General features: G+C 40.5%; 1 protein-coding gene across 1 annotated transcript; it reads right to left on the reverse strand.

Annotated features, from left to right (window-relative positions):
* Positions 1 to 17: 17 nt before the first annotated feature.
* On the reverse strand, positions 18 to 11245 carry atp1b2b (ATPase Na+/K+ transporting subunit beta 2b). Its single transcript, XM_036143233.1, has 9 exons — positions 10859 to 11245; positions 3897 to 4025; positions 3696 to 3803; positions 3292 to 3497; positions 2995 to 3054; positions 2755 to 2781; positions 1077 to 1172; positions 735 to 964; positions 18 to 701 (listed from the first exon to the last, which is right to left on the reverse strand). The coding sequence occupies exons 1-8, from the start codon at positions 10947 to 10949 to the stop codon at positions 797 to 799; spliced, it is 885 nt and encodes a 294-aa protein (XP_035999126.1). The 5' UTR covers positions 10950 to 11245; the 3' UTR covers positions 18 to 701; positions 735 to 796.
* Positions 11246 to 15647: the final 4402 nt, after the last annotated feature.

Here is a 15647-nt window from a genome sequence, read left to right on the forward strand (position 1 = left end):
AAAACATCCATTCAAGCATTTTCTTGGAGGTATGTCTCCAAGTAATCATACTCATAGTGCATGAGGGTTAAAGCTTGTATCGTGGTCCCTCCTGGTGGTCAGTCACTTAACCTGTCCTTAAATAACTAGAACAGAGAGGTGGGACACAGTGTGCCTTTAAATCACACTTAAGACAGCACACACATGCAAATGGCTTCATCTCTGCAACCATCTATCGAGATATATGCAGGTTTTTCGGGATTATTCTTTTAAGTGCAACAAAATAAGACAGACCAATATAAGGTTATGATGCTGTATAAATACAGTAGATATACACTTTTTTTGTATTGTTGTTTGTGTATATTCAGATATATAGAGGGATAATCTCGGCGGAGGCAGCGGGAGGTGAGCAGCGACGCTGTAAATGTGGTAAAGTTGGTGGCAGAGTTTGAAAACACATCCTGTTTATATCCCCTAGTTTATCATGCAGTATAAATAGAGGTCGCCTCAGACTAATTTACAGAAAATCATTTTGCCTGAACGCTCACCGACAGAAACAATGACAGCATTACCACCCTCTGGTGCTCGCACAATCACCCTCCCTCCCTCCCAACCCCCCCCAAGACAAATTGAAGCTGGGTGCAATTGAATTGCATGAAGGGTGTGAACGCTGCGGTTTTATTTTCCTGTGTATGTGCGGTGGGGGTAGAAGATGGTGGCAGGGCGGGGCAGAAGATGGTGGCAGGGCGGGGCAGGGCGGGGCAGGGCGTGGCGGGTCGGGGCTGGGCAGGGAGAAAAGTTTTCAGTTGGGGTCAGGCTAGTTGTTGGAGCTGATCCTCAGCTTGAAAGACACTCTACCGGCAAACTTGTCTCTTTCAGTTCCAGTGGGGATGTTGTTGGCAATGATCTTGCACTCGATGTTGACGTCTTCGTTGACAGTGATGTTAAGGAACTTGACGGCGACCAAAGGCTGAGAGTAGTTCACCTGCAGCAACAAATGTCTTTAAGGGCAAATTTTCTAGAAATCTAAAAAAAAAAAAATTATAAAAACAGTTTAAGAGTTTTGACTGTCCCTTGATTAAAAAATACCCTCCTACCTGAGCTTTCTTGCCGTAGTAAGGGTAGTACATTAGATCGAAAGTGCCGTTTGGAGGAAAGTAAACCATCTCTCCAATTTTGTCAGAGTCGTCTCTCTAAGAGGGAGAAACAGCTCTGTCAGTTATTAAAATACTTCAGATATCTGCTCCTCTTTCCTGAACAAAAGCATATCAACTACCTACTTCATGTCTATTTAATACAAAATAGCAAACTTCTCTAAATCCTTTACAAATAAACCCCCCAAAATGTGACACGCATTTGTATTTTAATCCCCCCTGTGTCAAGATGTTTTAGAGCCATCTTTTGCTGCAATTACAACTCCAAGTATTTTGGGGTGTGTCTACATCAATTTTGTATCCCTTCAGACTGAATGGCTATGAAAATACCTCAGGTTCAATCAGATTGGATAGATGAGGCATCTATGAACATCAATGTTCAAGTCTTACCACAAGTTCTCAGTTGGATTTATGTCTGGACTGTGATTGGACCAAGCTAACACCTGAATATACTTTGATCCATTGCATTGTGACTCTGGTTTGTTGTTTAGCATGTAAAAGTTTTTGCATTTTTATTTAGAAATCAAGTTTTGCATCCCTCTATTAATTTCCACTTTCCAGTGCTGACCCACGTAAGAAAAAGTTTCTGACACCACGGGCTCAGGCCCATTGTCTTCCTGGAAGATGAACCTCCACCTCAGTCTTTGCAGCCTCTTGCAGCTTTACTTCAAAGATTTCCCTGAACTCAGCTCCACCCATCTTCCTGTCAACTGTGATTTCACTTCAGCAGAGTACAGCGTTTTATTGTGGAAATGATGTGCGCAAAGTGATGCTCACTGTTTGTTTTCTGTTAGTTTTGTTCTTATTTAACAGCAGCAACATCTTCCTCATGTTTGCTGGGTCCACTGCTTGTGATCTTCTCCCTGCTGGGGAAAAAAAAGCTTCCCCACAGCATGATGATGCAACCACATCGTCATTTCCACTAACATTTTGGATGGAGGCTGAGAAGCTACATCTAACCAGAGCACCTTCTTTCGTGTGACATTCTTTCAATGGAGGCTTTCTTCTTGCCAGTCTTCCATGATGACTAGATTTGTTGACTGCACGGCTGACAGCTGTCCAGTCTATAGATTTTTTCTTTGCAGCTCCTGCAGAGTTACTTTTCTGTTTAATCGTTCAAGTCTTTGTAGGTCTGCAGTTGTGCCATATTCTTTGCATTTTCAAAAAATATGTTGAATAGTGCTCTGTGGTATGTTCTAAACATAGGTAACCTCTCCTCAGCTTTATCTCTGACTGGTCTGCTGCGTTTTTTGATCTCCATGATGCTGTTTGTTCACTAACAAACCACTGATGCCTGCAAATTAGATTACTATTGATGGCAAATGGATTGGGTTTTAATTAGGCATATCAAAGCAAAGGGGGGATTACATATGCATGCCACACTTTCCAGATTTTATTTGCAAAAACAAATTTTAAACTATGTATCGTTTTCCTTGCGCGTTATAATTATGTACTACTTTGTGGTGCTCTATCACCTTAAAAGTTGTGTTTCTGACAGGACTAAATGGGGGAAATTTCGTGGGATATATGTTTTTTGCACAGCACTGTAGTTCATCACTACATTCTAAGCCACTTCTAAGCATCTACGAGTGACTAAATGCAACGTCTCTGCTGATCTTACCCATTCATCTTTGCCAACTTTGTATTTCTGAGAGAGAATAGTTTTATAATGTATAATGAGGATTAACAGACACCAGCAAAAGTGCAAATGAACACAGTTAATGCAGAAACAAGGCTGTCATTAAGAGGAAGATAAAGGAGAACAGTAACTAGGCATACTGCAGATGAGAGTAGCTATGAATGGGCTGGACTCCAATTTGTCATGTTAAGCCTTTCATTGTGAAGGACAAAAAGGGATTACCTTTGCACCACAGGTGACAGACGGAGCCTGCCCATCCTTTCCTGGCAACAACCCAATCACCTGGCGTGACAGAACACAAAAGAAACCCGCTGAAAAAAAATGCAGCAATCTTTTACACTGCTATGAAACCATAACGGATGGCACTGGTGAGTGTCACTGTACTCTTAACCCATATTTTTTTTCCCCTTTGCAGGAATATTTTTTCTCTCTCCCAGCCTGATTTTCCTGCATCCTATGCTCAATGTCTCCTAGCAACAACATCTATTTCCCTTCCCTTCTTTTCCCTTCCTTTCATACCCGATTCAGCTTGATGATGATGCACGGCTTGCCATCCTGGTATCCATAGTAACGGTCACGGAGTCCGGAGCACTCTTCCAGAATGGTGCGGTTGAACTGACAGGAGCGCTTTGGGTTGTTCTTCACGTCGCCGCTGTCCTCCTGCAGAAAGTACTGGTCCGGGGTGCACTCGTGGTTTTTCTGGGCCTGGACGGAGTCGTTGTAAGCTGCAAGGGGAGAGGGGTGCGGGGGTGGGGGTTACTCAGTTTGTGAAGGCTCATGACTCAACCGAAACCCTGCCGCAAGGCAACCTCCCACTCGCTGACGGTGAAGGAATGATCCATTATTAGAAGAAAAGCAATTTGGATAATCCACAGCTGTAAGTCCATAGAGTTAGACCAGCAGAGGACAGGAGTCCGACTTACGTGACAGGAACGAGTCCAGCGCCCGAGCGTACATGTCCCAGCTCTCAGTGTTCTCAATGGTGTAAGCAATCTCGAAGGTGTCATCCGCATGGGGTCTGATCACTAAACCTGCGAGAGACAAAGAGGCAGCAGGAAGGTCATGGTGGCTCAAACACAGCGGGCTCTGCACCCACGCTGGTTGAACTTGCAGAATCTGGGCACCTGGTGTGGAAAGGCGGTCCTGCCAGGTGGGTTTGTGGTCGTCCAGGGTCTGCAGCATGATGTACATGGTGAGAGCAAACAGGCCAGCCAGGAAGAGGTAGAAAACTATATAGAACAGAATGATGAGACCTACAGAAAATAGAAGAAGAGAGCGTCAAAAATATGTTTGAACTATTTTTCAATGCAATGGATCGAAAATGCTCTGTTTCAGGGTTTCAGTCCCAAATGTCAACCCCAAAACAATAAATATGGGGTAAGATCTAGTTTAAGATGTATCAGTGCAAATTAAACTGCCCTACTTATGTGCTTTAGTCTAAAAGCTTTGTTTTAAAAAAACATATAATCAAAATATATGTACTAAAATACATCTATTTTGCCAGAAATGCAAAAACGCAAATTCTTGATGCAAGTCAGTAGTTTAACATTCCGGTATACACTATATGTATCTGACTAAACCCATTTCTTCTCATAAAGTGTGGGTTGAGCTGAACCTTTTCAATTTCTAGCTAATACAGTTTAAAATCAGCATGAAGTCACTTTATAAGAAACATACAGAGCAATTCTGTCCATTAACATTTAGATTTTTATTTTATTTTGTGGCACTAGTGGCCTTTATTTGATAGCAGGCTGACAAAAAATGAAGTAAAGATCCACAGGCGAGGATTCAAACCGAGGACAGTCACATTGAGGACTGAGCCCTCCAAACATGAGTCGCGTGCGCAACCCCTGCAGCACCACTGTACCCCACATTCTTCATTTTAATAAATAAATAAATAAAAGAAAATGTTACAATCGCTATGGTTTAAGATAAGAGTCATTTTTGGTGTGTGCATTGTTATATTTTTACACTGTTGTTCGATAAGTATATTTATGTTATATATTTGTTTCTGGTTCTGTTAATGTATGTTTTTCCATATTGGTTTGGTCATAATTTGTCTGTCTACTTGTGTCTTTTTTCTATTTAATTTTCCAAACCCAGTTTAGTTTAACTTAACTTAAATTGTCTCATCCTAAAGCAACAAACAAGGAATGTGTATACAACATTTCAGTCTTAAATGTTACCATGGAAACAATACAGACAACTTAACCATTATATCACTTTTGCAAGCTTTGAAACTCAACATGAGATACGACTAATATCTCTTACTCCCTTCAGTCTTCTTCATAATTTTGTAAGACAAAAAATGATCCAAGCAAGAATAACCTTACATCTGAGAATGTATAAATTAGTCCCTGGAGACGCAATCCCGAGTAAACTCCAGCTAGCTCACTCAATTGTTGCCTTTAAAACTGTTGATGTTTATACCAGTAGTGCAGAAACTTTTTAGTTAAGTGGATTCTTTTTATGCAGGATATCTTGTTCTTTTCTATTGTTCTCCGGTGTTTAATGTGTTCCCCACCGACGAGCGTAATTTCAGCAAGATTATTAAAATTTTTGTCAATGAATGGAAAAAAATTAACCATGTGCTATTCTTGCTTAGCTTGCATATATTTTACATTTTTCTCTAATCTAAAAACTATCTGGCCCTCAATATTTCAGCATATGGTGACTGACGCTTAAATTAAAGAAGGCCATACCAGAGATAGACACAAGCCATTTCTCCCATTCCAAGTCAAGTCCAGACGTCCAAACATCTTTTAGTCCAAGTCCAAATCTAGTCTTGAGTCTCTAATAGATAAATAAATATTTTAAAACTAATTCAATGCCCTCAACATGGCCATAGCTATGATTTCAAATAAAAATGTAGGTCTAATTCAAAAACAAACATTCACTATTTATCTTTCGACGTTTATTTTAACTTGCAAAAAACTTTTATGAGCTGCTTTTAATAATTTTAAAAATGAATAAGGGTGGTATTTAACTCAAAGACAATACAAATGTATATATGTTGAAAACAATTAAATCAACCTCTGCCAATTTGAATCAATCAAACAAAAATCCTTTCATTTTGTCTTCGTAATAATGCACTTAACACCACTCCTTTACTATATACTACATTATACCATCTGAAGGTTGTGGTTCTCCTCACTCTGGAATATTTTAACAATTATTAGGAAGCCATGTTTCAATGTACATTTAAAACTGTTATTGTTGAATATGAAAGGTAAATATATTTTAAAGTACAAAGTAAAATCATAAGTGAAGCTCAGTCCAAAGAGTGAATGACAGAGAATGTCCTACGATCGGACTGATTGTAACAGAAAGGGCTTTTATTTTGAAAAGCAGGAAGTGTTTTTCTTATGATGCAGGTTTACAGTAAATCATTTCTATGAGCCCTTGAATCCCCATTACTTTCATACCAACTTGTTTTAATTCATCATAATGCGAGGCAAAGCTTGTTGATAAAACTCAATGCTTAGACCTCCAGTCCAAGCCACCTTGAGACTTTGGAGAACCAGTCTACTCAAGTCCAGAGTCTTTGTTGTCTTGACTTCAGCTCATTTTGAGTCCAAGTCTGAAACCTAAGTCACCATCTCACAACCATAATGATATTGCCATTTGTGCCACAAAGAATGAGGACTTTCCCTGTAATCCACAGATGCAAAGTTTCCTGTGTGGCTAAAAGAGTTAGCTTTAAAAAGCTCTTTTCCTGTCCTCAAAAAGCCCCAGATAGCAGAAATAGCATTTTCTGTGACGTATTAACACCTGAGGCCAGCACTAGGAAGCAGCTCAGTGCCCTGACCCTGTGCTTCTGCTGGGAGCCCCAAGCAAAGTGCTCCGTCAGTAGCGGGTTTGCATCTGCCTCCCTGCACAAAGCAACCCTGGCAGTAATCCATGACAAAATGTCAAAGGGAAGCTGATCCAAGGGAGGGCAATTACAGAAGGGTTCCTTAATGATTAAAAGCGCATGTGGGTGTGCTTTTCATCCAATTGTTTCCAGAAATATTCAGCTCTTTGGTAAATTAAATCAAAGTAAAGTGGCAGTTGGGGACTTCATTGTTGAGGAATATGTTATTAGCCTACAAGTCACCAAGCAGAATAAAAGACATTTGAAAGAAGTAGTGACAAAAAAACAAGCAGCCGAAGCATTTTTATTTGTCTCCCCAGGAGCAGATTGTGCTGACTACAACGTGACACCACCCAGGGGGGATAGGAGGTGCACAATGGCACACATGACTGAGCATGCGGGCATCCCTCACCAACGTAAAGAGGGTGTTAGGTTCAAAATGTGCCCTGTCAGTATGCACTGATGATGGATGCTGAAACATCTCTCTTTCTGCCTTTTGCAAGCAGCAAATGAAAGCAGTTAAGTGGCTCTGCACCCCAGTTGTTTTTCAGCAATGAAAGCCGGAAGTGTGCAGTTTTCTCTCAGAAAGAAAAACCTGGTAGATCGAGCTGGGTAATTGCTTTGTAACCTGATATCAAACAGTCTTTTGAATTCAAAATGAAAAGGCCCAACAAAAGACATTAGAAACTAAAATTATTACAGAACTTTTGCAGAATTATCTTGTAAGGCGTCCAGCCTCACTAAAAGAGCAATATGATAATTGATTTCACTCTTCTGACATTGCAGCAAGAGTGTTAGCCTCTTTTCTTTTCGGGATGCACAAAGGACCAAATTAGCCTTGTTTTGAGTCCAGGCTCAAACCTGTTTCATCAGCTGGTGGTCCTGTGTCATCAAACCTTTATCAAGGCTGTTTTCATTTCTCCACAGCCCTGCACACAAAGCAGATCATGCAATGGCGTGTGTTATCCTCAAACAAGGCTTTGATCCAGTGCTCTGAAGCTATATTAAAGCTTCATGGGCCCATACAACAAGATGAAGAACTAATTTTACTTCTAAAGGAGCCGACAACCTAAATAACCTGTGAAACCTAAACAATTATTTGAATTAAGTAAAAATGAACAATGTGCTTTGTACCAACTGTTTAAGGTTGTGTTGATGACACAACGAGGCAAAAATATGTCTACAACTGTGTAATATTAATGGCGTGACTTTATTTCCGGCGTTGCTCTGCGAAATGTCAAGTGTAGCCGACCTATAACAGCACACAACAGAAATAGACTAATTACCAAGCCTCGGAGAGCACAGATTAGAGAGGCCAACGGACCTTGGAGCCACAGGAACAAACTGAGCTGGATTAAATTTGCTCTGGGGGAGAAAGAGCCGGCCCAAGGCATAGGCGAACATAGCCTCTCCTTAAGGCCTCCGGGCCAGCAGGGGGTGCCCAGGAGCAGTTGCTGGTTGTCATGAATGAGCTTACCTTTTTTGCTTGTAGTTTTATAAATGGATAAAGAGAAAAAATATAAATGTTTAAATTAATTTTAAACGTAAATTTCTTTCAGACTTAAAATAACTGGCAAATGTACTAGTTAGAAAAATATAGAGGAAAGTTATAAAAGTTATACTTAAATGCTGCAGGTTTATGATTTCAGCTGCTTGTGTGCAAAAGCCTTTCTGGCTGTGTAAGTGCAAATTAATCAGTGAATAAATTATGAGTCCCAACAAAAGAAACTCACGATGACTGATTCTCAACTCTGCTCCAGTAGCATCAAGCCAAAAGTGTCGCACTTTAAAAAATAAAGATATTGTTGACTAAATATTCACTGATGTGGTAACCTTAATGAAATCTGGTAAAAAAAAAAAAAAAAAAAAAAAAAAAAAAAAAAACACTATTGAAAAAAATACATTAATTCATTTTTTATACTTGAATATAATTTATTACACGTGAATTAATTAAAGAGCAGATTAAATCTGAACTCATTATAGTAAACCGTTTATACTTATCTATATTTAAATATCACAGATACATGTTTTGTTCAAATTGCAACTAAATGATCACGTATATAAATATGTATTTAACATATTACTTTTGTATGGTGCAGCTTTTGACTTTGTACTTCAAAATTGGCTATAATATTGTTTGTTCACTCAATACATAAATTATAAGGTATAACAGTTTACCATTCTATTATAACCAGATGGGGGATACTGAGACCTATGCAGTCAAAAGATCAAACATGGTACGGGTCCTTTAAAGTCCTTTGCTTTGCCAGAACATCCTAAATTGATATCTTCTTCATCAGCCTATGAAGTCATTAGATTAGGATTAAATCCCTTGCTGAACTACACAGGGCGGGAGGGGCAAGGTTGAGGGTGATACAAATAGCATTTGGCCCTCGGCTTTACCCAGATTAAAATGCCCCCAGTGTCATTAGAACACAGACATATGTGTCCTGCCATTGCACGGATCTTTAAAACAGTTGCATGGTCTCTGTATGCTGGGGCACCTTCAGAAATTTTTAAAAAGGGTGGAAAATTGGGAACTGATAATCTTGGGGTTAGCAGACTAAAACACATGAAAGCCAAAGAAGAATATAAAGGATTTGTTTATCTTATTGCTTTAAGTAGAGAGTGGGGAGCATTCAAAAGAAGCATGAATGCCCCATTCCAAAGAGTAAGGAATTGACAGATGTATAAATAAATAAACATTGCATCACCGCCGGATCAAATTGCCCATTTGTCTATTGGTACCCCAAATTCCTAGTGATATGGTACCAGTACACAAACAATGTTGCAGTTTATTTCTCTTGGTGGTTCAACATTTTGATATTTGCATAGATTAATTATTATTGATATTTTATGGAGATAAACATGCCAATCAATGGAAAACACCTTATTTCCATTGGTTGTGAAACTGAGCTCAATTGGACCAAATCACTTTACCTCCTTTTGACAGATGACATTTGTTGGATTCAAACCACATTTTTATACAGTAAACCATGACTAAAATTAAAAAATACATCCCTGCCTATACTTGCATGTCATATCTAAGAAACTGTTATATACCATAATAATTAACCAGACTACTTTTCTTACTACTGCAGTATTCTGAGCAATCATTGAGACAAGTCATCAAAAAGATGCATGCATTATTTCTTAAAATCTTCTGAAGGTTTCTTTTCACAACCTATTTCAATTATGATAGTTGGTAAACTATTTTGACAAATTTACCCCTGTGAAATATGACAGATTATGACACACATGAAAGCAAATAATCTTAAACAACATCTTGGTACTGGAGTTGTAGAAGTTTCCTCTCAAGAGACTACAATTTGAATATAAAAAAATGTCAACTTTTGGTTGTTGAGGGGTGGTACCAAGCATTTTTTGAGTATGTACAAACAGTCGTGTGGTTTTAAGGAAATGACCCACTGTAGAGGGCTTCGTTCTGAAAAAGTCAGGTAAAATCACCAACACTTTAAAGGTAAAACTACCAGTACCCATTGAAACTCATGAAACTTTAATTTCTCCTGTCCTAATGTCACAATCATGAATAGTCTCATTAGATAATCATTATACATATAGGACTGTCTGATGAAGGGCAGCAAGTTTGTAGGAGGGGCCACTGCCCCCCTTGCCCCCACAATGCCAGCGCCCCTGTCTACATGGCATAAGATGAAGTTATGGGAGAAGGCTGACTAACAAGAATCAGACTGCATCATGTTGAACTCACATTTGACACAGATACATGTATGGAAAGCACTTTCTGCACAATTTAAAACAATTAAGTTCCTGGAAAAAGGGCTTATCTGCAGCAGTAAACCGATGACAGGCACTTTGCCTACAGAGTAGAGCTGCTGTAATCTGGACAAATCACATGCAAAGGGAAGACGGAGCATGACTTCGCTCTTATGGCCGGCACGAATAGCCAGAAAAGGCTCTGTCCTATATTAGTAATAACCCGCCATGAGGGGAATAATGTGCCGGCTTCTTCAACAGCGGTGCCGCAGTCAGATTTCAGCACCACAGCATTGGACAGCGACAGTCTCCTCATATTACCTGAACACTTGCATGAATAAACTTCCGCAAAGCTGGGATGCTAACGCTGTCACACAGATTTGAGCTATTTTAAAGCACTCCCTGTTGCCAGAGGGATATACTCCACAACAGCGACCGGTCTGAGAGCCGGGGGAGCTTTCTTTGCTGCATTGCTGTAAGCTGGACAGACTTACTCACCCCAGCTGCTCGCAGTTCTGCCCAGAAACTCCCTGGTCCTCGGGTTCCACACAAAGTCCTTCCACTCGCTTTTTTCTCCATCCTTTGCCATTATGTCCTAAATTTAAATTAGTTTTTACACCTCCAAAAGTTGCGGTAAAATAGCTCTACAGTAGAGGTTGCAACAATTGCCCTGACGCCGGTAAAGATAATAATGAAGTAATGGACCCAAACGCGCAGTGCAGAACAAATGGTTGGAAATGAAAGTAAAAAAAAAAACTGTACAGTGGCCTATCTGATGAGAGAGCACCCAGGACGGACCTAATAATAAGTGCCCTCCCCCCAAGCTCTAGTCTGCATGCCGCAGAGTTTTGATGAGTGGTGCAGAAATGTAGTGATACTGCGGTAAAGCACTCCCTCCGCCTCTCTCTGTACGCCACACACACACACACACACACACACACACACACACACACACACACACACACACACACACACACACACACACACACACACACTGAGTCTCATCCTCCCTCCCTCCCCCCTCCCCCCCTGCAAGCTTAGCCAATCATCTGTCTTCCATCCTCGCTCCTCACTGTCCCAAGCCATGAGAGACAAGCCTAAAAGCAAATTGTATGACCGGCCAGGGTCTCGTTTTATTGGATTCGACGCAAGAAGCATCACGTTTCCGCACGACTATCAACAAATAATTATCCATCTGATACTCCCGCAGGCCCACGTAAAGGGGTCTATCTACTTCAATATACTCAAGCAATGTCTAAAAGTGTCACAAAGTTAAAAGTAAAGAATCATTTACACATATTTACGAACTAAATAAGATCTAGCGTTATCTTAGACACACTAAATGGGAAATAATAAATTAGACTGGTATGCTCTATTTAAAAAAAAATAAAATAAAAAATTACACATAGAAGGCTTTATCTCCATTGCGTGTTGAAACTGAAGATTATGTCAGAATAAAAGGGCCGTATATGGAAAATAACAACCATATCAAGTCTAAACTACTATCATCTGATGACACAGTCTAACGCGGTAACTTCCCTACATCTTGCATGTAACTGAAACAGGGGAAATGAGAGAGAAGGTAGCGCCCTCATTGGGAAACAGTAAGTACTGCAGGAATGCAGAAGGAACATGGTGTCCCCTTCTCCCCTTGCAGCAGCTGCTCACGCAGCTGCAATGTAAAGCTTGATGAATAAAACCGTTTTCATAGAGTCTGTCGAAAGTTATATGTGACCCGTCTACAATTAGACATCAAAACTCACTAAATATTCCCTTTTAAAACCATTGCTGTTGTTAACAGTTGACTAGCAGTAAAGGGATGTTAGCCCCTCTAGCCAAAAATGTGTTGCTTTAATCATATTTGCTTCCCTGAATTTACATGTGGTAGCACTTGTGATATTAGGTGCCCCTTTTTTCTTGTTTGATCATAAAGGAATTATGTTGTGACATAGGAATTAAAACAGGATGCACCCTAATAATTTTTTGTTGTTTAAAAAATAATACAAGCAATTTTGGGTAAAGCAAGTAATTTTCCCAAATCTTAACCGAGTTTTAAGTTGTTTGTCCTTATGTTGTGGGTTTAGGGGAGTTTACTATATTGAAAGTTGGATCTCAAAAAACAGCTAACCTACATTTAAAAATATTATTCTATTCAGAATCAATTATTTTACTTGATAAATAAAGTATTTGTAATCAAACAGGTCCTTCGCTTTTTTGAAAATGCTTTTGAAGAACATGAAATAACACTCTAACTTTAGCTTAATCTGACGGTCCAATTAAACTTTCAGATTCAAGGAATATGTATACAATGATTGTTGAAGTCAGAACAAAATTTTTTTGCTATGAAGCCCACAAAAGGTTCTGCTGCAAACAATTAACTTTTAAAGTCCCATAATTAGTAGAATTAAATTAAGTGAAATGAAGTCCAACAGAGTGTAATCTAAGTGTCCGATGATCTGTCAGTATAAGCATCTTTTATGAAAGGCCCCAGAGACTGCAGCACCACTAAGCATCACGCCATGAAGGCCAAGGAGCTCTCCTAATAAACCAGGGACAAAGTTGTGTAAAGGTACAAGTCAAGCTGGGGTTATAATTGGAAAGTCCTAATCGTTGATGTGACCCTGGAGCACCAACAAATCCATCATCTTACTTAGTGTTAAAAAAAAGATGCAGTTTTTGAGCTTACCAGAAGGCTTTTGGGCGATGAGAAGGAAACTTTTGTGCCACCATAGAAAACACTAAATCTGGAGCAAACCCAAAACACATCCCACCACCCCAAAAACACAACGCTCACAGTGAAACATGGTGGTGGCAGCATCATGCTGTGGGGATTTATTTCAGCAGCAGGGACGAGGAAACTGTTTGCAGGAAAGCTGGATGGTGCAAATTTTTGTTTGGTTCTGTTTTTCGTTTACTTTATAAGTGAAAAATAAAACATCTTCAAAGTTGTAGGCATGTTCTGCAACTGAAATGATGCAAACTCTCACACTAAACTTTGGGATACCTTTGGAGACCACTGTACTTATTTTATTTCACAGCCTTGTAGCTGCCTAATCAGGCAGTAAAATGTCCATTTTGTTCATCAGAGAGACAGCCTGGTGGAGGAAACAGCCTCTGTGGCAGCTGGGTTTTGCAAATAGCACTTTATAATTCCGACTTGAGGCTAAATCTAAACAAGATGTATTGTGTTTTCAGAGACTTTGTCTGCCTTTTTGTCCTAACCCTACACCTGCACAAGCCCTGGAAGTGAGGAAGGTCTGCCCCATGATCTTCTCTTCAGACCTAATTGTTTGTTACGGTCTGGACCTTACCAAACAGTCATGGATGAACACAGGACAGACTGAATAATAGCAGAGAAGAAGATGAGCAGCAGCAGCTCCTATGGAAGGTTGTACTTCTTGTGTTGCCGCAGGAAGTGCAGTCTGTGCTGCTCCGTTGTCAGAACAGTGTCCATGTGTGACGACCATCTCAGGTCCTGAGAAAGTGATCCACATCAGCACCAGGGCTGCTGAGGATTAAACGGGGAGGCAGTAGTGGGGGACGTTCTCTGGAAGTCCACCATCATCTCCACTTTCTTGAGTGGGTTAAGCTCCCATTCCCTGCCTGTGTGTGGTCCTTTCGGTGTCCTGGACCTGATCGGTGACAGTGGTGTCATCTACGAACTTCAGGGAGTTCAGAACTTGGTCCCACGAGGTGCTGTCATTTTTTGTGCAACGCCCTCCTGGGGCATACGTCTCTGGGTGCTCGAGGTGGTGCAGGATGAATATTTGTCTCAAGTTCACTGCATCATCTGCCAACCTTTTTGCCCGGTAAGCAAACTGCAAGGAGTGCGGCAGGGGGCATGTGACGTTCTTCAGATGCGTCAACACCAGTCGCTCCGAGGACTTCATGACCACAGACATCAGGGCGACAGGTTTGTAGTCATCTAACCCCGCGGTGGTGTGTCTCTTTGGGGACTGGGAGGATGATGGAGCGATTGATGCAGGAGGGAACCTCACACAGCTCCAGAGACTTGTTAAAGACCTGAGTTAAGATAGGCGCCTGTTGCTCAGCGCGGGTTTTCTGGTAGAAGGGGGCGATACTATCAGATCCTGCGGCTTTTGTGGACTTCTGACACTGAAAGACCCTATTCACATCTTTCATGTTTCTCTGTGATGTTTCGTGGAGGTTTGGGGGGGGGGGGTCAGAGGGGTGGGGTGTAAGCCTTTTGTGTGGGAGAGAGGAGTGAATGGCTGGTTTTCAAACCTACAGAAGAAACTGTTGAGGTTGTCAGCCAGCAGAAGGGTCATCACAGAGTGGGAGGACGGGCTCCTTATAATGTTTTTCAAGGCCCTCCAAGATGAAGTAGGATTGCTAGGTGAGAAGCTGCATTTTCAATTTCTTCTCTCGGCTGCTCTAATCTCCTTGGTGACTTTGTTCCAGGCCTGTTTATTAAAAGCCCGGTCTCCACTGCCATAAGCTTTGGTCTGACGAAGCTTCCTCAGATGTGAAGAACATCATGGTTTATTGTTGTTATATGTGCCTATTGTTAAAGGTGGTCTGGTCTGAACGCACATCAGCTCATTTATTTGGGTCAGCTAATGGGTTCACTGATTCAAAACACAATAAAATGAGTTGGACTAGATCTAACCTGCGATGTCCAAAATATAAATCCGTGTAAAAACGATCCATCCATACATCCATCCATACATACCCGCTTATCCTTGCAGCGTCACGGGGGCCATATAGGGACATGGAACACTTTTGTTTGTTGTGTAAAGTTCATTATATAAAATTTATTTCCAATGACAATATCAATGCAAATATAGCACTACAGTGATTTCCAAGGTACACCGTATCTTACCATATCAATAGAGTATATGGCACTCGTATAATGGCCACTGTTTCAGAAGACACACAAAACCAACAGCCTCTGTAAACTATTCTGGAAAAATGGCAGCCTGTACCTCGGGTTTCGCATCAGTCTGTGACATAGTAAGGTGATTACTTGGTATTTAAAATCAAACTGGGCACAATAGGAAGTATCATTTGGAGCATTTCAGTGTAAGGAATCTCTGCATGCATTGCACTTGCCCATTTCCTCCAACTTGACCTGTTTTTTTTTGTTATGAAAAAGGACGTAGAAGGCTTAGAAAAAATAAAAACCCTCAAACACGAGCAGGTGGACATAAACAAAACAAAAAAGGCAAAAGAGTGACTCTTAAACATTTTAAATAGGTCGTTCTTCACTGGGTGTACTACACTGTACAGTTTGGTACTATAACTGTTATTTAAAAAAAAAAAAAAA

Source organism: Fundulus heteroclitus, chromosome 11, assembly GCF_011125445.2.
Source record: "Fundulus heteroclitus isolate FHET01 chromosome 11, MU-UCD_Fhet_4.1, whole genome shotgun sequence".
Classification (NCBI taxonomy): Eukaryota; Metazoa; Chordata; class Actinopteri; order Cyprinodontiformes; family Fundulidae; genus Fundulus; species Fundulus heteroclitus.

Excerpts from the sequence above, each read along its gene's own strand:
- atp1b2b (XM_036143233.1), bottom strand. The coding sequence starts at position 10,949 with ATGGCAAAGGATGGAGAAAAAAGCGAGTGGAAGGACTTTGTGTGGAAC. Across the intron at positions 3,055-3,291 it reads TCATCATCAAGCTGAATCGG|GTGATTGGGTTGTTGCCAGG; the intron begins GTATGAAAGGAA and ends CTGTCACGCCAG. Across the intron at positions 1,173-2,754 it reads AAGTTGGCAAAGATGAATGG|AGAGACGACTCTGACAAAAT; the intron begins GTAAGATCAGCA and ends TCTCCCTCTTAG.